We start from the raw sequence: 26,098 nt of genomic DNA on the forward strand, positions 1-26,098 counted from the left end.
TAGTTAGTTTTAAAGAGAGAGAGAGCTTTGGAGCAAAAGAGAGAAGGAAATGGGGTTATATCTTGTCCTTTGAGGCAAGAGACAAACCCACCACATTCATAATTTTTTTTATTTCTTATTTTGTAGGATTAGTTTAGGACTTCTGTTGTTCATCCACTCTTGTGGCTCAACAAGCAGGCATATGAAAATAAAGATGGAGAGTTTCAAGAAGCTCTAGTGACAAGGGTTTTTCTTCTCTCCATCTCTTTATCTTTGTATTGGATTCTAAATTTTGTTAATGCAAGTTTTGGATATTATATTTGTAATGTTGTCTTAAAGTTTATGCTTTGGATATTTGGTTTAATTATCTATGATTGTTATGTGTTGATTTCTTAATTATTTTGGACTATTCTCTTAATTGAGTTATTTAGCACCTTTGCTCTCAAAATCATGATTAATTGGCCAATAATTGTGATAATCTCAAAGTGTTAGATTTGCAATGAAAATTGAAATTTGACACTAGTTCATGGAAGTGTTAAACCTAGGGAGTACACTTATAAAAGTAGAGGTGCACCTTTGTAACTTGTTTTGTAGTAATTTCACAGAAGTAAATGAATTTATAGTTGATTTCATGACCACGAAAGTAGGTATGGATTAGCTACAAATATGGTTGGTATACCAGTGAAAGCAGGTGTCACGTATACAAGGAAATTACGCCATGACTTAACTGAGGTTTTAGTACTCAATTAGTTGAGAAGTTGCACTAGCATGAATAGATAGGGATTCCATTACTCGAAAAGCTTTCATTTGTATTTTTTTGTCTATTAGTAGCTTAAATATGTTTATTTTAATTTGTTAATAATCTAAATAATAGAGAAATTTTAGTAGTGCGATAGTTGTCTGTCTTTCCTATGGGTTCGACCCTAATTACTCTATACTTACTTACAACTCGTATACTTGCAAAAAATCGTGTGTGGGGTAGTTTAAAAAATTATAAATATAAAACTTGATTTTGGATTGATCTTTATTGTTATATGAATATCCCGTGTACATCAAGTTTTTGTCACCGTTGTCGGGGATCGATTATTGTATACATGCCCCACGTACATCAAATTGCGTGTGAGGTAGTTTAGGAGATTATAAATTTAAAATTCGACTGTTGATCGACTTTTATTATTGTATGCATACCCTGCACACATCAATTACTTATCTTTTTTTATTCAGTATTATACTAACATCCATTTCACAAACTCTTATAGTTTCATCTATTGGGACTCAAGTAATATCCATCATCACTACAATGCAAATATCTCACAAGCAACTATCTTGAAAGATTGGTAATATGCATCATATAATTTTCACAAGTTGCTTTTTATTCATTAATATAACCTATGCCATGTATGGAGTCAGAACTAATAATGGCTACATACAAAGCATTATTCGAGATTAGCTATATGACAAATCTCTCCAACCAATCCATGCTCCAATAACAAGAAAACTTAAAGAAATTGCCAATCTCTACACTGCTATCTAATAGGTACATATACTTCTCTATATATCCATTAAATTATAACAAATCTCACTTCTAATTTGTATCACAATATAATGCCATGAACAGATAAAACCATTCTAGATTAGATTTGAGACATAAATTTCAAGTGCCAACTCGTTTCTATTTTCTTAGCTATTCCAATCCATCACATCTAAAGCCTACTGGTGTCAATCTAGATACAATATTCACATGTTTGTTTTGCCAAATCACCTATCCAAGATGATTACCTAGGTTCTATGTTGATATTTCTCTTATTAACACTCCATATTACAATGTTTATCAATTCCAACTTATTACACACAGTTGAATTCTGTACAACTAATAATTTAACTCCAAAAACACAGTTCTGTTTATACTACTACAAAAGGATCAAACCCTTATTTATTCCACCTCATGTATTTTATGACCTTCACTACATCCAATAAATAATTTAATATTCCACATATATGTAGGCTTCAATTTGAAACTCGGCTATTCGATGGCATTGAATTCTTTCATATATTGATAGAAGATAAATATGCTGAATCCATCTTGCAACTATCAGTTTAAGCAATTATAGCTATGGATAATCTAAATGAACAGGCGAATGTAGAAGCAATAAATAAATGACTTCAAAGTGCTCAAATTTACATCCAAGTCTAAAATACAGTCCGCTCACAATAGCTTTGCCAAATCCCTCACATGTAGGGAATCATAGGAACATGCATAGTGAAAATTTTAAATTTTGATTCCTCAGTAGATCGTCCTTTGATTAAATTATGAAACTGATATGGGCTAAAATGTGAAACTCTATTAGACGGACATCAAAAACATTTTATGGCAAAAACAACTACCAGCGGTTAATATGGCAACAAAAATATGAAAGGGCAGAATAAACAAGATTGCATTTGCATGCAAATAGTATTTGAGAATTCTATATGTCTTGTAAGAGACTAAAATTACAGATATTTTCACTTTTTGGTCTTCAATCTAAACAGTATTTTGGGACTACCAACTTTCTTGCTATTATGAATTGAACTATCAATCTTAATTCTACAAGAAAATAAAAAATGTATAAGCATCGAAAAATTAATCTTATGTTACCATTAACAGTTCAAAAGAGCAATAGAGGTACAAACAAATTGCAGTTCACATGTGAACCAATAGTACTTTTAAAAGATATCGTGAAAATTTTTCTTTTAAATTTTTATGTGTTACTTTAAAATTTTTCTTTTCCTAAAAATATTAAACCAGGTTCAACATTGAAGGTCGTTGTCGCGAAGCGTAGCCATACTATTTTTTGAACATTTTTTCTGTCATACATCAAATTAAATTGTTTATAAAATATGTCATGGAATTATATAGTTTTTACTTTTGAAACTCCATATACCTAATTCATCCAACTAATATGGAAAAGTTCTACGTGCTACTTTCCAAATTCTATTTTTTTCCAAAAAGCGCAAAGTCATGTCCCAATTATGTGAAGTGTACCCAATTTTTGCACCTTTTTGTTCAAGTCGTTCATCAGAATAGATTAATTATAATTAATAAAGGAAAGACATTATTTTCATGGTAGAATACACAACTTTTATATTTGAAATTTCATTTTACCTAGTACATCTAGTATACTTCATGAATCAAGATTGGACCAAAACATATTCAACAAAGTCATGGTAATGATTTGACCTTTTGCACATTAAAACAATAAAACTAGAAAAATCAACTATAAAATGAAGGATTCATCAAAACGTTTTTCTAATCTTGAGAAAGTTCCAATAATAGGCTCATTATTTCACTACCAAAAGGAAGAAAAAAACTAGAGAAGAGAAAAACATACTAACAGCTGATTTATTTTTTACACACAATAAACCTAGAAATGCAAAATTCCAGAAGAAATTTCCCCCTTTCCCCCTTTCCTTTTACCTTTCATCTTTTCTTTGACAAAAACCTGAGTAACAAAAAAAAGAGATCAAATTAGATTAGAGAAAATATTTGTATGAAAAGAATAATATTATATAACATAAAGAGTAAACCACAAATGATTATTACTAGCTTTAACTAACTGTTTCTCAAAGATGTCAAATTCAAATCTATATGTTTCTTCTTGTAAAAATCAATAGTATACTTAGAAAGGCAACATAACAGACCAAAAAAAAGAAGGAAAAAAGAATTTTTAAGAATTTACATATTAATAGTAGTGTCAAAATGAAATCAATCCAAATCTTTCTAAGATATACATGATTTATATAGGGAAATTGACTTTACAAGATTCAAGAACCTAACAAAAGATATTGAGAATTGAAAGAATGAGCTAAAAACAAAAGTGGATGAAATAATATGTACTCTAAGATTCTGCAAAGAAGTCTATACCATTTTTCTCAAAGTAGAGGGATCTTCTATTGGAACATTTGGATGCCATATCTGGCATGGATTATGCATCCCATTGAAATTTACAAGAGGGTTTAGCGAATCTAATTCAAAAGTAACATTCCCTTCCATTAAGTTCTTTCTTGTAGAAAAATTTATGGGCAGATTGAAGATTTGTTTTACATTCACCTCATTGAACCTTTCAATTGACAATGCGAACTTTATATGTTGTCCATTTTTCTGTTTAGGCTTCTTTTTCAGTTGAGCTCAATTTCACAAGGTACAACAAATTAGCTATAAAAATCGGATTTTACAAAGTTAATCATACTAAAATATTACAGGGGAACATCATGTTTTGAAAATACAGATTTAAAACCCCCAAATTGAATTACCTAATAATTATTTCCATGTTAGTCCAAGTTATTAAAATTGTGGTGATGTCAATGAATATGTTCAGAATAATAGTAATCCATCAAACCAATTGCATAGGGATCAATGGAATAAGAATTGATAATGCTCACAACATGGTAGTCGAAAGCTTGTCATGGATTCAGTTATAACTGAGATTTTTATGTTACAACTTTTAGAAGTGGAAAAGGCAATTCAGGGTCATGAATTAAAAGCATAAAGCATTGAAGATGGAGTACTTTACAAACAAAACATGGCTATCTTTTATGATTCAAGGTATGAAAATGTTATATAGAGGATGAAGTTTGGCTAAGCAAGCAATACATTAGCAAACCTCTAGGACGAATCAGATTGTAACAAAACATCTTAACTCTCAAAATAAAGTAATAACCAATTCATTAAGTACTAAATTTGCTATCACTTGCATATCTCTAATACTTAACTAACAAAAAGCTGCTTCAACTTACTTTCTTCCTTTACCTAACAAATACCTTGAGTACAGCATAGGCCAAAAATTCAACCACAGAATGTGTTAATAGCACAATAACATTTTAGTTCCTACATGATAAGTAACAACCAAAAAAATACAACCAACTTTAACTATATTTTGCAGTTCAATCCAAATAATTCTTCAACTTTTTTGTGACGATAATAACAAAAAATTCAAACAATATGTTTGAAAGAAAACTTGTTGCAGCAAAGACCAATAGCGAATAGCTTGTATGAAGGAGATCAGTAGAAATAATACATCATTAAAATGCAACAAGAAAATGACTTATATATAGAGCAAAAATATAGAAACCACAACTGCAAATGAAAAGTGGACAAAAAATTTCTCTAAATATAAACAGCAACAACACCTATAACAATATAAGAAACTTAAAACAGAGCTTAGGAAATAAAATTAAAGTAAGCACGGATGCAAAAAAATTAGAAAACTCACCATAAGGAAAGAGAATGCGGTAGAGAAGAAGTACAAAAAAATTCCTAAAAAGGAAGGTACATATCAACAAGAAGTTAGGAAAAAAATTAACTAATAGAATAACCATATAGATGCTTCTACAAGAAGAGAATAATCACACAACAATAGATAATTAAAAAATATTTGTCAGATTTTAAAGATGGAAGGAAGAAAACAGCTGATTCTCCAGGATAGAAACGAAATGGTCACCAATTGATCTATAGAAAAAAACTCACCTTTGCCTTTGCCTCATAAAATATGAGACGGACAATTGTTGCCTTTCAATCTACCTAAAAAAAAGAAAAAAATTATTGAGTAACCTGAAGTAAATAGAAAATTTTTGTGCTCTTAGTTTCTGCTATTCATTGTTATCACCGTGACCAATGGAGAGTAATAGGGTTGGGAAGCCACGGAGAGGAAGATTTGGACAACAGCGAATTAAAGAAAGAGAAGAAGTGAAAATAAGAGAGAAGAAAGGGAGAAAGAGACTGAGAAGAAGAAACAGATAGAGAGCCGCACAAGAGAGTCTCGGGCAAGTTCAGAAACCCTATCTATTGGAGGAATACCACCAATTTTGTTCTCAATTTAATTCATCAACTCAATCAATTGGAGGACTACCACAAATTGGCCAATTTGGAGACACCACATCAGCAATTGAACTCAAATGAGAACTCTTGCATTCCCCAATAGACTATATATGTTAATTAACAATGCTCTTTCTTGTTAATAATTTGACTAAAAATATTTAAGAATACACCTTATGTATAATCGAATAAATTTCATCATCATAACTTTTATGATTTCATCAATTAGATTTACTCTAATGGTTTTATCATACAAATATAAATATATAAGCAATTGATATGATAAAGATATCATTTATTATAATATAAATAGTCTAAGTGCATGTTAAAGTTTAAAAGTTGATTGACTTTAGGGTATACGCACTTTCAATTTTCCATTTGCACTAAAGCCAATGACTCATAAGTCCAAGACTAAATGAACTTACATAACTATCATGTTTCTTTTAAGATAAGTTTTAGTAAATGGATCAACTTTGATGCCATTCACGGATACTCGTTCTATTTTTATTTTTTATTTCTACCAATAATTTCCCTAAATCATGTGGTAGCACTTAACAAATCTACGGATTTACGATGAGACATTAGTTCCTTTGTTAGGACAAATTTTCATTATTGTCATAATACAATATAAATGACTTTTAATGGAAAAAACCAATCAAAGGTCAAAATTGAACTTGTAGATTTGAATGCTTCCATTTGCCACTTCTCAAGTAGCAATTTGTTAAGGATTAGTTGTAAAAACTTTTGTTGTGTTTTGGTTAAAACTCTATCAACACAACACCAAAATTATGAATAAATACATAATTACTTGCAAATTATCTTTGTAAGATTGTTTGCTAGTATATTCTCAGATTTTTCATTCTTTACAAATCAAAGTAGACATTAGGTCTATTATATTGAAAGAATTATTCTATACAATATAAATAAAATCACTTTTTAGATCACTTCATACTAAATGTTTTTAACATCTTATTCATGTGCTTTAAAAAGTTTAGAAATCATGATCTATTGACATAGATCATGACTCCTAAAGAGATTGCTGTAAGCACAAATTTTATTGCCTAAAATAAAAGACAAGAAAACTTGCACAAATATCAAATTTATTGAATTAAATAATAAGCGGGTTACAATCTCAGAAAGTTCTTGAATCAAATAAATTAATCCCCTGATTCATTTCTTCAAATAGCTTCAATTGAAGGGCCGAAAAGACTTGTTCTCCAATCGAAAGGGTGTTTCCTACAATTTCGATGTAGAAAACGATTGATTTGATGATGGTGTCAAACACTTGGAATTTCAAGTCTTCAACACCGATAGCAGGAGGATTTGTTTGACTTGATTTGAACTGGATTTGAGGAAGAAAGCTCTTGAGAAAATTTGACAGAGTTTCTCCGAAAGTTAAGGATTTTTTTTCTCGTGTCTTTGCCTTGAGGGAAGACCTTTATTTATAGCCAAAATATGTAGGCTAAATCTTCAAGAAAACCCTTAGAACCTTCCTGCATTTTGGATCACTTGTCACTCAAAAAATCTATTTAACTTGGGCTTAAGTAGTGGGCCAATCTAAATAGTCCATTGTGAACTAATAAATTAATTAATTCACTCCAACTTAAATGGGCATTACAAATTTAATTTGATTGAATAGTCCATATAATATTGGCCCAATTTGACAGTCCAAAACATAATGGACTTCTACAATTTAATTTAATTTAATCAAATCAATTCAATTTATTTAATCTTGACTAAATAAATTAAATAAATTTTCTTTGTCTACAAATGCCGCCACTTCAAGATTCAATTAAAAACTTGCTTGTCAAAGATTGAAATTGAGACTTGAAGTATTCGATGATATATATATATATATATATATTTAATAGAAAAGAAAGGCCAGGACCATTCCCTTTATATGAAGTGGACAGGATCATTTCCTTTTGCACCACAATGAAATCTCTGCTTCTATTGCAACTTAGCTTCCAACTTGGGAAATCTTTTATGACCATTGCACCGCCCAAACATCTTTAATAATCAAAGCATGGCCACCTATTTGTTCGATGGAACTCCCCATTTAATATTCACCATGAAACTTCCACTTTAGAGAGCCGAAACGTGATGCAAAGATTAGGAAATGTCTTCACACTTCGGCACTCAAAATTACATGCGGCAGACTTGCTAAATCGAATTGATAATTTCCAATTTGCATCTCAAGCTACTGACTACCAAATCCTGTTCGTGGCACTTGGCAATATGGAATTTGCTAAGTTTCAACACTTCCTAAATCGCAAATGCATTCCCAAAACCAATGTTGGTAACTTCTGAATGCCAAATTTCGAGAGCTTCCCAAATTGACTTCCAGCTTTTGAAATTATTCTTGGGAACCAAATTCATGTGATTCCAAAAGTTAAATGATAAACACTGAATTTAGTAGCTGCCCAAAACTTAAAACTTCCTAAACAGATTCATTTAAGCGCCTTGTAGAGCTCCACAAGACATTCTTTTCTCTTTTTTTTTTCATCTTGAAGCTGAGCAATTTGTAATTCCTTTGGCATTGCTTCTTTTGGAAATTGGATCCAAGTTGCTAAAATTCTCGTGGTGTGGCTTTGTACTCAAGTTGATTTGGGCATAGAATAATGATTCCCGTGGCTTCAACTTTTAAGGAATCATAAGACCACTTCCCTTTTGACTTGCAATTGATTCCAAGAGAATTAGAAAGATACCACTTCCAATCATTTCCATATTCCATGATGCGGCAAACCATTAGACGTCCAATCTGAATGTTGCTAAACTGAAATGGTGGAATCACAATGTCCGTGGCTTCCATTCTTTAAAGAGTCACGGGGACACTTTCCTTGCTGTTTGTTGTTCACTCCAAAAGAATTAGAAGCATGCAATTTTCAACCATTTCCATTTACTTTCCATGAGGCATTAAACTGGTAGGTACCAAAATTGGGCACTTGCAATGAATTGATAATTGCCAAAACCAACTACCAAGTGGTGAAGAATTTAGGCAACTTCCTTGGACATTGGACTGCTCACTTTCCTTATGACCTTTAATTGCTTCCAAGACCATGTGCCAATCAAAATTAGTCTACTGCCTAGACCGAACATTCAACCAAGCACCATTATAGCAAACTAACAACTGCAAAAATCAACTTGTAAACAATTGGAAGCTATCAACTAGCCGGCTTTTGGAAGCCAATTCCGTAATACTCAATTCCTGCAATTTCCAAATGAACTTTGATTTCCCTTTTTTTTATTGCATGGCTTGAGCTCTATAAAAGAAACCAATGGGATCCCTTACGACTTCAAGTACAGCTAAACAATAAGATCCCTTATGGTTTGAGCTCTCTAATTTCTCCTTGCGCTTCGAATACAGCTAAACAAATCGCAGCATCGTGGGGAGAGAAAAATTCTCTACACCTCCGAGGTAATCGTTGAGCCTTCCTTTAGTTTCGATTTCATGTGTTTTTTTTTTCTCAGCTTAACATTCACATAATACTTGCCAAATTTGCTGTGTTGTTCATCACATATTACCAAAGAATCGATAGCTTTCTTGTTAGCTCCCTAGGCATATTGCATGTCACAATCTTTTGTTCTCATTGGTGCTGCAAATTCGATATTTATTTATTTATTTATTTTACACTTGATACTGCTGCAGGAAAAATTGCATGCGTCCTTCAAGTATTTCAATTACTTGCCGAACAGCTCCAACGAAACTTAGTTAGCACGAACCACTTTGAGTTTTGATTATTATTTCACGTGCAAGTTTATACTGGTACTAATTGGTTAGAGCAACCATGCCACGTGCCACATATTTGTCTTGCATGTCTTTCTTGTGAAGCAAGGCAAAATTTGTCGTTGATGATTTTTTTTTTCCATTTTTTTTGACTTTGTGTGATAAAAAAGGAATATCACCCGCCCCAATGACTAAATAATGTCGTACTTCACATTAAAGACGAGCATGACCCACCATAAGAGCTTGTCCCGCCATTGCATGCCACACATCACTCCTTTTTTTTATTTTTTTTATTTTCTCTCTTGCAAAGGACGACCTCAAAGAGATTTTTTTTTTTAGGTTGCATCTCGTGCTCATACCTTCATTTGAAGCAAATTGGTGCTCTAATTTTGTCCACAATTTTAGGACCCAGCTCTTGGAATTCACAATATCAAGGTAATTTGCATACTCCATGACCTTACTTCTTGTCAATGTCAGAACCTTTCTTTTTTTTTTCTTTTGCGTGACGTGAAAGGAGGATCCCCGACACATCCTATATGGTGGACATTTAATTTGAAGAAGGCGCAACCGCAAATTCCCACGAGAGCCATATTATGGCTTGAGGAGTACAAAGGAGATGGAGCAACCCAAAATTTGAAGAAGGCGCAACCGCAAACTCCCACGAGAGCCATATAATGGCTTGAGAAGTACAATACAAATTTGTGCAACCAAAATTTGAAGAAGGCGCAACCGCAAACTCCCACAAAAGTCATATTATGATTTGGGAAGTACAACAGAGATGGCGCAATCAAAATTTGAAGAAAGCGCAACCGCAAACTCCCACTAGAGCCATATTATGGCTTGAGGAGTACATAAAGAATGAGACATGAATACCCACTTCAATAAAAACTCACCAAAATTTAAGAAGCCTTTTACTATCTTCGATCATGCCATTTTAACAAAACTTTCTTTTTCCTTGTTTTTATTGCAGGTTAGTCTTGATGCAATAGTGGTGTTCAAGGAAGTCACATCTTCAAACGAAAAGTATTTCCTTATCGCTGACATCGATGATGAATCTGGTGACAAAGGAACTAAATTATTGGTGCATCCCCCTATACAAGGAACTTATTCTGGTAAGTGGCTTTCTCACCAGTACCCAGAATTGAAGGACTGGTCACTTGAACTTTCTCAAGATGACGACACGAAAGTCTACTCCTTGAGATCCCTTATTCATAATAAGGAGCCAAGGGTAACTCCCTTTCAAACCCTTGGCAAGCGGATCATAGATGGAGATGCACATTGGAGTCCTTCCTTGCGACTCAATGGTGCATTCAGTTACATCGAGAATTATTGGGAGGGGTTGGAGGATATTCTTGGCAGGAGCAAACAAGTGCTCCGTGAAAATTACTTGTTTGACGTCTTATATGCTTCACTTTTCACATATGATAGGAATTCTCATGTACTTAGGGCATTCTGCGAAGCGTGGTGCTCGGACACTAATACCTTGCATACATCTGTCGGAGAATTGTCTCTCTCACTTTGGGACTTGCACAAGTTAGGAGAATTTCCAATCATTGGGGGTATCTATGAAGAGGTAATCCTATGCGCGGAGGAACTAACTGGAGCAAATGAAAAGAAATTAAGGCATATTTCATAAAACTGTGAGTATTTGTTCGCAGCTTTACATCATCTTCAACATGGGGAATCCAACAAAACTGGAGTTTCTGCTGACCAATGGATTAAGTTCTGGTTTAAAGGCAAAATCAGGTACTCAAAGTCAAAAGCAGAGAAGGATAAAGAAGGCATCTCATGCTCAAGCGACCCAAAATCCGGATGGCGAAATTGGACAACCACGTAAATTTTCAAGTCAAGACAATGGTGTATTTGATACTATCGGAGTTAAATTTCACTTGCGGGAAGAGACCTATCTTGCAGCATTTATATCTTGCTGGCTCTGTGTCTTTGCTTTACCAGATGAGAACCTCCATTATATTAAACCATCTACTTTCAAAATGGCTAGTATGATGGCTACCAGTCGTAAGACTTGCCTTGCTGTTTCTGTCCTGCTAAACATATACCGTGGGCTCGATAAAATTTCAAACTCAGCTACTCCAGGGTGTGCGAGTGCGGCTTTTCCGGTGCACTACATATATGCTTGGTTAGCGAATTATTTCTCTACCCATTATTCGACTCTAAATACCATACCTGGACCCACTATGACCAACTATTCTAAAGAGGGTGACGCACGATACTTTGATGAAATAGTGCTCGCGACCTCATTCATCAAGGAAACAAAGCAATTTGGAGAATTACTTCTCTTGTGAAGAACTGCAATGAACTTTTTATTGACAAAGGCAAATTAGCGAATGTCGAACTAAGTTATTTTGTAAGCACCTGTTCAAATTACTTAGTTTTGCGTGCTGAAGGGGATTTCCTTGTTGAGCCATATAGTCCATATAGATTCGCATGGCAATTCGGGTTTTATTAAGTTCCTCCACAGGAACTTGGGGCAGATGTTCGTTTCACAAATTATGACTTGAGTCGAATACTCTGGCGCATTGCCATTCGCAGTAAAACAGAGTCAAAGGAACTTTTTCCTAACTATCCCTTGAATGCTAGCAAGCACACATCTTTAGACTTTCAAACATGGTGGTCTATGGTGCATGATGATCATCTCCTCAAAGGGTGTGATGTTTTGATTAAGAGTGTCCAATCAAATGGGGAGCAGAAGAAATCAAAAGGAAAGGAACTTGCAAATTTGAACAATCCTTCCAAGGTTGGCAATAATCTTGAGATGAAGTAGAAGACTGTGAGAAGTGAGAAGAAAATTTTGAAGAGTTCAAACAACAAGGCTACTACCCTTGAGGACCTTACTCCTAGTGAAGAATTTTCGAAGGGTACTTCATTTCATTTTCCTTCAAACATTGTGAAGGCTATTGATCATGATTCTTGCAATTCACATGAGAATAAGATGATCGAGCCTTTTGATGAGGAGGATGAGCAATCCACTAGTACGGACCAGCATTGGAAGTACAAGAAGTCCAAGGTAATGACTCTCCCTTTGGATGATATTGGTTTAGATCCTAAATAACCCTTTAAAGACATTCCGGATATATGTGTGTCTGGTATAAGCCGTGCTAATATTGTAAGGACCCTCCTTGCCTTCTTTAATTTAGCATTTAAAATTTGCTTGTTAATTTCATATTCATGATTTGTCTCATAACGTTTTCCCTACAGTTGGATGGTTAAGACTTGATCTTCATTGATGATGGAGAACCAAGCCAAGCATCAGTTGAAGGACCTACTGCATTTGAATTTTTAGCCAAACAAGTGATCAGCTCTACCCAACAAAAGGGTGCTAGTGAGAGTTCCAAAAAGATAGTAGAGGATGAAAATGTGATTCAACAAATCACGCCACAGAAGACGGAACATATGACTCCATCGCCCAAAAAGAAACTGAAAATTTTCGATCCTCCATCGTTGCCAAGGGCACCTCAAGTGTCTGAATTTTGTCCCCAAAGTGTGATCTCAACATGCCGTCGAGATTATATCCAAATGTTGTGGAATAACTTGAGAATGATGATATCTCAAATAGCCTTGGAGCGCATGCTTGCTCTTGAAATAAAAGCTAACGAAATCATGGAGGAAATGCAAAGTTTTAATGCCACGGATATCTCACATTTGCAAGGCCTTTTAAAGGCTTTCTTTGCAAATGCAGCTCGTTATGTCGCAGTGAAATCTTCTCTCTCAAATAAAATTTCAACTGAATCATATGATGAGTTGCTTTCTACGGTCACCCAACATCTTAGAGATGCTCAGAGTAAGGAGAAACAACAAGCGGAAAAAATCTTAACGTACATGTTAAAACTTAAGGAGATTGATAGCGAGGAAGTAGAGTTGAGGAATCGACTTGAGTTCTTGAATACTCACAGGAAGGAGACGCTTTCACTGCTACGAGAAAAACAAGATGAACTTACCCGAGTGCAAGGCGTGATGGTCGACTTACAAAATGAAATTCGAAAGATTGAAAATTCCCCGCCCCTACTTGCTGAGGAGAGTCAAACTTTGGACAAGATGCAAAAGCATTACTTAAAAATAATCGAAAGGAGCTGTCGTCATTTGAATTTTAGGAATAGTTGCTATCTTTTACTTTGTTTCAAATTTCATCTTTTGTTAATTGTTCAAAGCGTGTAGTTATGAGTACAAGCACTTCATAATGAAACTTGATTTTTTACCTTTTTATCACATTCTTGTAGACGTCCTCGTCTTTACTTGCTCTTTCGATAGCCACCACTTTAGGCTATCAACCGTAGTATGAACAATTACATCTTTGCACAATTTTGATCACACTTGAAAAGATAATGTTGATCTTGGTTGATCAGTCCTTGGTTTTGATGATTAACAAATCAAAATGTAGATTTGGACTAATATTTTTATGTGAAAAATTTGTTAGAACAGGTCATTGATCCAAAAGAGAATCGAAAAAATTTGAATCATAGAGAAGTTAAGAAATATGAAGGTTCGGACGTAGAGGATCGGACACTCGATAGAGGATCGGTCGTCCGACTGACGACGATACTCTTCGGACGCTTGGATCGGACGCTCATTCATTGTTTCGGCTGTCCGACACAAAAAGAATGAACGTTGAACATTCTGATTTCTATCGGACGCAGGGTTCGGACGCAGAACAAATGGTTCGGACGTTCGATAGGTGGTTCGGACGCATGGTTCGGACGTCCGACAGGCCAACGGTTAGTTTCGACAGCATTTAATATTTGACCGTTGGAGAGCCTTTTGGAGCCATTTCTCACTTTCTATAAATATCCCAAAACACAAGAAGACACGGATTTTTGGCCAACACTAAATACAAGCTTACAAGTGAGATCTTTGAGTAGAAATATTCTTTGTTGGCTGTATAAGGGGTTGGAAAAGTTGGGTTGTGAGATTGCTCAAATGAAGGTTACTCTCTAGGAGGAGTAAAACCTTGGTGAAGGTGAACCTATCATTTGGAGTGGTAAAACCTTGATAAAGGTTGTCTCACTTGTATAAAGTAGTTCTTAATTGAATGGGTAAGCTTTTAATTTTAGCTAGTTAAGGGTTTACTTGGAGAGTAGTAAAATTCCTTTGCTCAACCAAAGTATGTTTGGGGTGAGGAAGGAGTGAGCCTTCACTTGTATAAATTGGTTAGCACTACCATCTATTGAAGAAACTATTTGGTGGATTCAACTCCAAGTTTGGAAGAATCTTGGGAGTTTGATTGGTTTGAATTTCTTTTACTTTATTGTTACTCTATTTTTGTGCTTTAAAATTGCTTATATTCTTTGTCATTGTATTTACTTGACTACTTGTCTGGTTGAGTATTTTGGTTGTATTTGGTTGCATCGAGGCTTACAGATAATTATCCAAATAATTTGGTAATTTGAATAATACACTTTCAAGATAATTCAAACTGTCCTAAAGATGAACGTTTTCTCTCTTTTTTTTATCAAAAGAATCATCCGGGCAAAGACTTTAGTTTCATAGGGTTATAACTGAATTTAAAAGTTGCCCTCTAAACTGCATACGTATCCCAAAAGGGAATCAAGTCACACGTAGTTCCTACCATTCACAATTTAAATTCTTGCGGGTCAGGAGTATCCTTTTGTTTATCACCTTAGATTTGGTGGAGTGTTTCAATAGTTTAACTACGTGCTACACTATTGGTGATTGTTGTTCAGAGTTTTAGTTCATGCGAGTCTGGAGCAACATGCAGTTTAGACTCATGCATCATGGAGTGTTTCATTTTTTTTATGACATGTATAACTTCATGAATTTTCCATTTATAGGACCAACTTTTATGCCATCTTTGTCCACCAGTTTATACGCGTCATTCATGTAGACTTCTCGAATAACATATGGTCCATCCCATTTGGAGACGAATTTATCTTTAGTGCGATGAATCATAACTATTGGCCTTCGAACGGCAAGTACCATGTCCTCGATTTGAAAGGAGCAGCGCCGAACTTTCTTATTCAAAACTTTAGAGAGACAGACTTGATAGCATTCGAGATTTTGTTGGGCCTCCAATCTCTTTTTATCTAAATCTTCCAATTCTTCAAGGCGCAGGCGAACATTTTCTTCCTCCGTGAGCCCTTCTTGAATAGCAATTCTCAAAGAAGGAATTTGTTACTCAAGGGACAGGACAGCTTCTACACCATAGACTAAGGTATATAGTGTGGCTTGCGTTGGAGTTTGATATGTGGTGCGGTAAGTCCAAAGAGATTCGCCTATCTTTTCGTGCCAATCTTTCTTTGATTTGGCCACCACTTTCTTCAACAAGTTACACAAAGTTTTGTTGAATGCATCTGCGAGACCATTGGTGGGGGCATTATACATGGATAACTTGCGTTGCTTGAGATTAAATTTCTCACACAACTTATCCATCAAGTCATTGGAGAAGGATTTTTCATTATCGGTGATAATGTATCGGGGAATTCTATAATGGTAAATAATATTCACATTAATTAAATTCACCACATCTTCCTTTCTAACTTGCTTGAGCGGTATGGCTTCAGCCCATTTAGAAAAGTAATTGGTCGCAGCCAATATATATAAATGTTGACCGGACGACTTTGGTAATGACCCCACAACATCAAGGCCCCAAGCATCGAAAGGCCAAAAGCAACAGTCGGGTGTAACGGCTCAAGTGATTGATGAATGTAATTTGCATGAAACTGACAAGTTTGACATCTTTGAGCATATTCTATGCAATCTTTGACCATAGTAAGCTAATAGTAGCCCATTCTTTTAATCCGAAAATGTAACTTGGGATCGGATTGATGAGCTCCGCATATTCTAGAATGTGCCTCGTTCATCGCCCGATATGCCTCGTTTTCGCTCAGACAGAGCAACAGTACACCTTCAAATAATCTTCGGTACAGTGTATTCTTGTACAAGATAAAACGAGGGGCACGACGACGGATGTCAGTTCTCCTATGTCGCTCCTCAGGTAACTTTTGATATTTGAGATAATCAATGAGGGGTTGTCTCCAATGTTCTTTATCAATTTCATAGGTTGAGACCACATGAGCATCGCCTCCTTCAATATTTTCATCATCAATTAGTGATGAAACTACCCACTTTTGACATACACGAACTTGTATCTCATGATTCGGCATGGCAAGTGAAGAGGCTAGCTTGACTAATTCATTAGTTTGCTTATTTTCTCTTCTAAGAACATGTTTAATGCTTGCACCTCCAAGCCGCCTCATAAGTCGCGTTGCATATTTGTGATACGGAATTAATTCAAATTTTTTGACTTCATAACTTTCCAAGAGTTGGTTAACTACTAATTGAGAGTCACCATAGATTTGAATGTCCAGCTGTTCCATGTCGACAGCTATTTCAAGTTCGAGTACGAGAGTTTGGCACTCAGTGACATTGTTTGAACAATGTTGACTTAGAATAAAAAAGTATAGCAATATCCCTCCATCAGGAGTTACGAATACAATCCCCGCTCCAACCCCATGACGATGAACAGCACCATCAAAATACATTTTTCATGGTGGGCGAATCTCAATAAGGAGTACATTCTCATCTGGTAGGTCATCACTTAACTCCCATTCAACAGGTATCGGGTGATCAGCAAGAAAATCCGCCAGAACTCGTCCTTTTCACAACTTTTTGAGGCACATAAATAATCTCAAACTGTTGTAGCTGAAGATACCATCTAGCTAAATGGTCGGATAATACTGGCCTGCTCATCACATACTTTATGGGATTCGCCCTGGAAATGAATCTCACACTATGTGTTTGAAAGTAATGTTTTAACTTCTGTATTGCAAAAATAAGAGCTAAATACAACTTTTCAATCGGAGAGTAGTTTAGCTCGTTAGGGATCATCATTCTATTTAAATAATAAAGGGCAACCTCTTTTCCTTCATTATTTTCTTGTGCAAGCAATGCCCCCACTGAGCGTTCCTGGGCAGCAATATAAAGAAATAATGGTTTTCCATGAATAGGTGCAGCCAAAACAGGTGCTTTCATAAGATAAGACTTAATGCTATTGAATGCATTACTACATGTCTCATCCCATTGAAATAACATATTTTTCTTCATCAAGCGACTAAATGGTTGACACATTCCTGCCAAATTTGAGATAAATATCCGCAGATAAGCTAATCGCCCTTGAAGGCTTTTTCATTCATAAATGTCACGAGGTTTAGGCATCCTTAATATAGCATCAATTTTGGTCTGATCAATCTCAACACTTCGATGGCGAACCACAAAATCAAGAAATTTTCCTGACGTGACTCCAAATGCACACTTGAGAGGGTTCATTTTGAATTGATACCTTCTCAACCGATCAAAAACTTGTCTCAAGTCCTCCAAGTGATTACTTCTTTTCTTTGATTTAACGACTAAATCATCCACATAACACTCGATATTTTTATGAAGTATATCGTCAAAGATGCTTTGCATTGCTGTTTGATATGTGGTTCCAGCATTTTTGAGATCAAAGGGCATTATTTTATAACAATAAATACCCTTAGGAGTACGAAATGCAACGAGCTCCTCATCCTCCGGTGCCAATCGAATTTGATTATATCCAGAAGAGCCATCCATAAATGACAGAACTTCATGCTCAGTAGTTGCATCAATCATGAGTTCAGTGATCGGCAAAGAAAAGTCATCTTTGGGACAAGCATTGTTAAGATTTCTGAAATCAATGCAGATGCGGATTTGCCCATTCTTCTTTCGCACAGGCACGATACTCGAAATTCATATGAGATATTTAACTTCATGAATAAACCCGGCTTCAATAAGTTTATTGACTTCAATTTCGATCAGTGGAATCAAATCGGGTCTAAACCGCTGTTGTACTTGCTTCACAGGTCGAACTCCCTTTTTAACAGTCAAATGGTGGACGGTCACTATTGGGTCTAAACCCGATATTTCCTTATAAGTCCATGCAAAAACATCTTGATACTCCCGCAAGAGATCAATGTATACCTTTTCTTCGTCAGGGTTCAATAAAGCACTTACGTATATTGGATGCGGGTCCTCTAAAGTACCAAGATTGATTTCCTTTAAATCATCCACAGTGGTCTTAACACCTTCTTTCAATTCAGGTGCAGCGTCTTCAGTATCTTCTTCTTCTTCAGGAGAGTCACCGTCAATTAGAGTTATATGATTGCATGAAGCAACACTCTCTTCATCATTCTCTTTTGGTCTTGTGTACACTACGGTATGCTCCTTAACCTTCAACTTAGTTCCACACTGTACTACAAGGTCTGTGCATTTTTTCATTCTCGAATGAATGATGCTACCAAATTTATGAGAACAATCAGAAGGTTCTTCAAGATTTTGCAATGACTTTGTTATTTTTCCCTTACTCTTATGAGAGTTTTGAGACTTTTGTCTTCTTTACGGTCCTAACCTCTTAAAAACAGATACCCGTGGAGTTTTATTCTCCTTTCCGTGAAAAGTTTGAAATTTATCGATTATTTGAGAAAACTCATTCTCCACAGTAATATATTGGCTACTAACTCTATTGATCTTGATGCGAATTGGTGTATGAGAGGAATAGCCAAGACCAAATTTGAGATTTTTAACGGCATATCCTTTTTTCTTCAACATCTTTTGGGTAGGATTCAACCAATGCATCATGTCACCAGTAGATTGATAGGATGGAACATTTAACACAGCAGATTCTTTGAGATCGTATCCAATCTTAGCGAAAAACTTATAAGCAATGGGATCAAAACCTTTTTTGGTTCTTAACTTTGGTATGGTGTCTTGTTCGACTTCAGATTCTTTGCTTAAAAGGTTAGACCTTTTAAGTGAAGGAAATGACCCCTTCTTTGTATCAAGATGAACTACCGGAAGAGTCAAACCTTTTAGAGTTTCATGCTGAATTGCAGGTGACTGTTCTTGTTCCATTCTTGACTTGGAAGGGTAGCGAAAGACAACTGATTCGTTGTTTGGCAATGAAACATCAGTTTCTTCATGAACTTCCTCTTTTGATTTTGAATTTATCACTTTCTCCCCTTTTGCACTCGGAGATTTGGGATTCTGGATTTTATCCACAGATAGAGGTTACTCAGACTTATCCTTCGCATTATGCCTTTTGATGTAAAATTTGATATCAGCGATATACACTTTCGCCTCGTTGAAAGGATTATCATCGGCTTTCACACTTCTTGCTACCCCATTTTGACAGTACTTGAAACATTGATAAAGAGTTGATGGTATAACTCCATTTTCATGAATCCAGAGCCTTCCTAACAGTACATTGTATGTTGTTTTAGCACCTAACACATATAACAGTGCTCTAGACGTCATGTCATCAATGACTTTCTCCAAATTTAGTAATCCAAGAGCTCTTTGCCCTCCTTGATTAAAACCTTGGATCATCAATCGACTGTTGGAGAGTTCATCAACCGGGATGCCGAGCTCCTTCAGAGTCTTTAAAGGAAGAATATTGACTACAGAACCTCCATCTATCAAAATTCTATTCACTTTTTGCTCATTTGCATAACCAGTCACAAACAAAGGGCGGTTATGCGGTGTTGACCTGAGCAACAAGTCTTTACTAGTAAAAGTGATACTTGTGACGTTCACCTCTTCATTTTCGATGGGCACACGACCTTTTTCATTGTCGGTAGGCAGACGGGCTATCTCACAGAGAAATTCGCGAGTATTATCTTTTTGTTTTTCGACGTGATCTACTCGCGTTGTGTGACTTGCGACCACATCAACATCAAAGAATTCTTTTGGCATGAATTCTTTTAGAGTGACCGGAGTTCGCGACTTTTGCTTGCAGATTCAATTTCCCTGAAGATTACAACAGTCATTGTTTCTCTTTATATCCTTCTCTTTCCCCTTCCAGATCACCAAACTTCTTGTTAAAGCCTTGTTCGCCTTACTAGATGAACGGGAATGTCGCCTCCTTTTTCGCGTGACTAAAGTCTACCCTTCATCATTCATGTTGGGTTGTAATGCCTTCTCATCTTCATATGCTTGTTCTTGAAAAGTTAAAGGAACACCTTCTTGTTTGATTTCTATGGGATCAAGTGACCCAAATTGAATTGTTGGCAATGCAGGTACCCTGACCTTTTTAACCTCCATGGATTGCAGAGAATCAATGGACGTTTGATTCACACTTGCCTTGTCTTCCTCAAGGAGAATTTTCCCTTGTCTCGCCAACTCCATTACTTTGTCTTTGAAGACAAAGCATTTTTGAATGGGATGCCCAACCAATCGGTGATACTTACAATAATTGGGATCTTCAGTGTTCATGGCCTCGTCAGGTCGTTTCATCTCAGGAAGCGTGATCAAATTTATACTTAACAGATCGTCAACCATACCAGAAATATCAGAATCAAGGAAAGGGTACTCCTTATCTTGTATCTCCTTGAAAGTCGGTTTCCTCTTTTCTTGTTCTTGATGTGCATTGATCTTCCTGTCTTCTCTCCTGGCAGTTTTGGGAACGACCTTAAAAGATGTTATACTTGTAGTCATAGCCTCCTTCTTTTCATTTTTGAATGGTGGCTTGCCCCATTTCCTCGCTTCTTGTCTCTCTTTAGCCTTGTGAGGGTCCGGAACTGGCAGTTCTTGTCCATCAAGATTAATTTTCGACTTGTGGGTTTTTGTGGACAATTCATCAAACGTTTTGGTTGTACACCTTGTAAGATGTATCTGAGTCCCCAGTGCATACCTTGAATAAACATCTCGATCGTGGAAGATTCAGAAATTTGATCTTTGCAATTTAAGCTTAGATTCCTCCAACGGTCGATGAAATCAATGACAGACTCATTCTTCCATTGACGTGTATTAGAGAGTTCAATCATGCTGACAGTTCTCTTTGTGCTATAGAAGTGACTAAGAAATTGATGTTCTAACTGCTCCTAACTGTCAATGGTTCTAGACTTCAGATCTGTATACCAATCAAAAGCATTGCCCTTCAGTGAGTGAACAAACTGCTTAACGAGCAAGTCACCGTCAGTACCCGCATTATTGCATGTTTCCACGAAATGTGCAATATGTTGCTTAGGGTTGCCCTTGCCATCAAATTGTTGAAATTTTGGAGATTGATATCCCACAGGCATCTTCAAACTTTCCACTCTAGCGGTGTAAGGTTTGGTGTAACCAATATACGACTTGGCACTTCCACCAATTTTGTCCTTAATTGTGCCTTCGATAAACTCTTTCAAATTATCAACATGAATGGTGCCATCAGGGGAGATTGAAAATTCCTTCCTAACTTGTGATTTCGCATCCTCTTTCTCCTTCCTCCTTGATGATGAGTCGCCTTCATCTTGCACTTTGGATTTCTGTTTGGACATACTAAGGCTATTTTCGCCTATATTTTTCGTCATATCCATTAATTTGACTATTTTGGCATCTTGACTTTGCACATGCACTACTAGCTCTTTGACAATTTTGGCTAGATTCAAAATCTGATTTTCCACAGTTGTAGTATTGGTCATCATGATGGGCATCACCACAGAGGCAGCCGAATCACTTGGGCTATCAATGGATTCATCATGGGCTCCTTTCTTGTTGGGAAGCATCTTGAGGTTTGCTTCTTCAGTCACAACGTTCGTCTTAGCCTTCTGTGCTAACTTCTTGGTCTTGCTCCTTGTCAGAGGTGCAGTATACTGCGTCCCTTGAGTGGTTGAGACATCAGCAACTAAGCCTTCAAGAGAAAAGTTCACCTTCTTGAACTCCATTGAATTTTGAAACTGGTAAGTTGTTGGAAGAAAAGAGATGAGAGGCAGAGATGGTCCCACTGGGCGTGCCAGAAATTTGTAAGCACAAATTTTATTGCCTAAAATAAAAAACAAGAAAACTTGCATAAATATCAAATTTATTAAATTAAATAATAAGCAGGTTACAATCTTTGAAAGTTTTTGAATCAAAGAAATTAATCCCCTGATTCTTTTCTTCGAATAGCTTCAATTGAAGGGACGAAAAGACTTGTTCTCCAATCGAAAGGGTGTTTCCTACAATTTCGGTGTGGAAAACAATTGATTTGATGATAGTGTCAAACACTTGGAACTTCAAATCTTCAACACCGATAGCGGGAGGATTTGTTTGACTTGATTTGGACTTGAATTTAAGAAAGAAAACTCTTGAGAAAATTTGACAGAGTTTCTCCGAAAGTTAGTAATTTTTTTTCTCGTGTCTTTGCTTTGAGGGAAGACTTTTATTTATAGCCAAAATATGTAGGTTAAATCTTCAAAAAAACCCTTAGAACCTTCCTGCATTTTGGATCACTTGTCACTCAAGAAATCTATTTAACTTGGGCTTAAGTAGTGGGCCAATCTAAATAGTCCATTGTGAGTTAACAAATTAATTAATTCATTCCAACTTAAATAGGCATTACAAATTTAATTTGATTTAATAGCCCATATAATATTGGCCCAATTTGACAGTCCAAAACATAATGGACTTCTACAATTTAATTTAATTTAATTAAGATCAATTCAATTTATTTAATCTTGACTAAATAAATTAAATAAATTTTCTTTGTCTACAATTGCTTCTTCTTAATATCATGAAAAAAATCTTGGGTAACTATACAAATAATTTTGGAGTGTAGGAATACTTTTTCCATGTATCATATGTCAATAACATATATAACAAAGATACTATGATAGCTCCCACTAAATCATCTATAAACATAAGACCTGTCCACACTTTTTGAAAAAATAACTTTTTTGATTATCTTATGAAAATGGATTATACAGTTCTTAGGGACTTGCTTTATTGGCACACAAGATGTAGAAATCTATAAATTGTGTCACGTATGCAATCATTTATTGTTGCCATTTAACGATAGTGGTTTTAATGTCTATTTACCATGCCATAACTCGTAGTTAAAGCAAGTAAGTAAATCTAAATGAATTTAAGTTTATTGATAAGTTAGTAGGTTTTTTTTTCAAGATAATTGCTTATCTTTAATGCTAACCTCTCTATCGATCAAGTTTTATAGGTAAGAAATTTACCTTCCATAATGCTCTTTACTCTAAAAACTCTCTTGCACCGAATAGACTTTTATACCCTTAGGTGGATTGACTAAGGTTAATTCTATTTGTCGAATATGGAATCTATTTTAAATTTATGGTTCTTAACCATCTCTATAAGTTATAAAAATTATTCATAAATCATTATGAACTCCATGATCAAATATCATGGTTTTCCATAAAAAAAAAATTATATTTCTAAACCTTAAGAAACCTTTGTTACAGGACCTTTCACTACGCCTCATCATCATAAATACAAACTCAAATTTCATGCATTTATTCAACCTCCTCTTGTGACATTTGAAACTCTTTCAAGTTTTAAGTTCTATCTTATATCCACTATTTTATCTAGAATATATTGTTTATCTAGAAAATAATAGTTTTAGAGATAAAATGCTTTCACTTTTGAAAATGATAGAAGTAGTATTCTTGGACAAAATGAGGAACCAATGAAGTAGAGAGAGCCAATTTACTCTTCTTTTTGGCTAAACTTTCTTCCTTCTATTTCTCAAGAACTCTCTACAAAAGGTCTTAATCGGATCTTAACTCCACCTTATCTGATTATGCCTACTGCATAAGTAGGATAACCTAAACTTTCACAAAGATTTGGATTCTTTAACATTCCATATCTCATACGGTAAGATTTGAACAAATATATATATATATATATATATGGAACAAAATTTAGTGTATAGAAGGCAATTTATCTAGGACAAATCTCAAAAATATTTTGATAAACTTGCATGGTATATCTTATCTCATAAGATATGTGTAGACACCAAATTTTTATCAATTTTTAATGTTTTCTTGAATTTTTTCTATGTAATGAGTTATTTAGTTTCTTGTATTTTAATGTGTATCTCTCTCATTTTGCAGGTTTGTTTTAGCCTTTTAGGAAAAGAAAAACAAAAAAAAAAGAAAAAGAAGAAACAAAAAGAAAAAAAAGAGAGAAAAAAAAGAAAATCAAGAAATTAAAAATCATGCTAACCATTTTGTTTCACTAAATGCACTATTAACCCACTTTTGCACTCCATGTTGCTATTCAACTTTCTTTTCATTTTTGGTGAAAAATCATCATTTTTGATTAACCAAAACTCCACCTAATTCTATTAAACTCTATCGTGTGACAGCCCCACCTCACCCTAAGGCGAACCGAAGGGTTCGGCGGACCGCCTGCCCAATTCTCGCCGGGACTCAGTCGTTCACTTTAGATCTCAATCAAAATCGGAATAAAATCACAAGAATTACATAACAACGATCCAAAACATAAATGAAACTTATATACATTGCTATTTCAAAAGGAAGTACAAATATCGATTATATGGAGGTTCTCAATTTTTCATACAACCAGTCCATGCCAAGCACTAGGGCGAGAACCATTACAAAAGAATCAAAAGAACTAGACTAGGTTAGTCGTTACAAAACTCTCGTCCTTGCTCGTCTTCCCCTGTTAAGGAAAACGAAACTAAAGGAATGAACTAAAAACTCAGTGAGATTCCAAACACATAATCAAACAAGCAATCCAATACATTAAACATAGAGTATCAATAATTCAAGAAACATTTACAAGGGAAAACGATAATAACACATACATTAAAAGGATACGGGCTCACAGGGAGCCATTTATTCGTTCGTTCTCCTGTCATTCCCCTTATTCCTCCAATCATTTGAAAATGCATTTTGTAAGTAAAACCCTCGTTCGTTCGTTCACCCCTTCCTGGACGTTGGTCAGGCTCCATCCGACAACAAGGTAATATTCGAGTATACCAAACTTTCACCCAGGGTCAGCAAATCGTCCGACCGAGTCCGCTTCTGACTCGAGTCTACCGGCAACGAAGGGTAAGGGCCCAATTCAGCCAAAAGACTTACATACATGCGCAACTAACATGTAAACACTTAACATTGAAAATTTAACATTTCATTTAGGTCGAGTGTGATAAAGTACACACTTGTCCAAAAAACTCGTTTTTAGCAATCATTGAAAGTATTTAACATTGAATCAAATATCCATACCATGGAACAGGGCATATAGTCAAGAGTAACATAACAACAAGGAACACTCACCTATTTAAGCAAAATAACGTCCAAAGTTTCCTTCCGGATAATACTCTCAATCACCAAGGTATCCTAATATAATCAAATGAACACATGATGTTTCAACCATCAAAGATGTAAGTGAGTCAAAGAAAAGTCGAATACGTACTAGTGCAAAGTATAAATATGGTTTTGGTAGTGAAAAGAGAACATTGAAACCAAAGGACATAAGTAAAGTATTTGTAAAATTTAGACTCACTTGTAAAACTTTAAAATCGCTATTTGAGTCGAAGTGGCAAAGAAAATGTAAATACCCTAGATGGTTCACATGGTATTCGCTCTCAAATCTTACTCAAGTCGCAAGTACATCGACCTAGTTCTCGAGCGTAAATTTGGGCAGCATGCCCTTTATATTTACCTATTTTCCAACCATTTATGGTTTCATTCTTTTCCTCAATCAAACCCAAAGTCATATATAAAATCATCTCATTTCAATAGCCATTCCATAGGCTCCAAGTC

General features: G+C 35.3%; 1 protein-coding gene and 1 long non-coding RNA gene across 2 annotated transcripts; both read right to left on the reverse strand.

Moving 5' to 3' along the window:
- Window positions 1-3,288: 3,288 nt before the first annotated feature.
- LOC140008111 (uncharacterized) lies at window positions 3,289-5,902 on the reverse strand. The gene is made up of 3 exons (XR_011815517.1): window positions 5,483-5,902; window positions 5,229-5,272; window positions 3,289-3,458 (listed from the first exon to the last, which is right to left on the reverse strand). It is a non-coding gene; the product is annotated as an uncharacterized lncRNA (long non-coding RNA).
- Window positions 5,903-16,303: 10,401 nt separating this feature from the next.
- Window positions 16,304-17,071, reverse strand: LOC140008796 (uncharacterized). The gene has a single exon (XM_072053676.1). It carries the CDS (start codon window positions 17,069-17,071, stop codon window positions 16,304-16,306), a length of 768 nt encoding a protein of 255 aa, XP_071909777.1.
- Between the last annotated feature and the right edge of the window lie 9,027 nt (window positions 17,072-26,098).

Source organism: Coffea arabica, chromosome 6c, assembly GCF_036785885.1.
Source record: "Coffea arabica cultivar ET-39 chromosome 6c, Coffea Arabica ET-39 HiFi, whole genome shotgun sequence".
In the NCBI taxonomy this organism is placed as follows: domain Eukaryota; kingdom Viridiplantae; phylum Streptophyta; class Magnoliopsida; order Gentianales; family Rubiaceae; genus Coffea; species Coffea arabica.

Coding starts and splice junctions, on each gene's coding strand:
- LOC140008796 (XM_072053676.1), bottom strand. CDS start 17,071: ATGTATTTTGATGGTGCTGTTCATCGTCATGGGGTTGGAGCGGGGATT.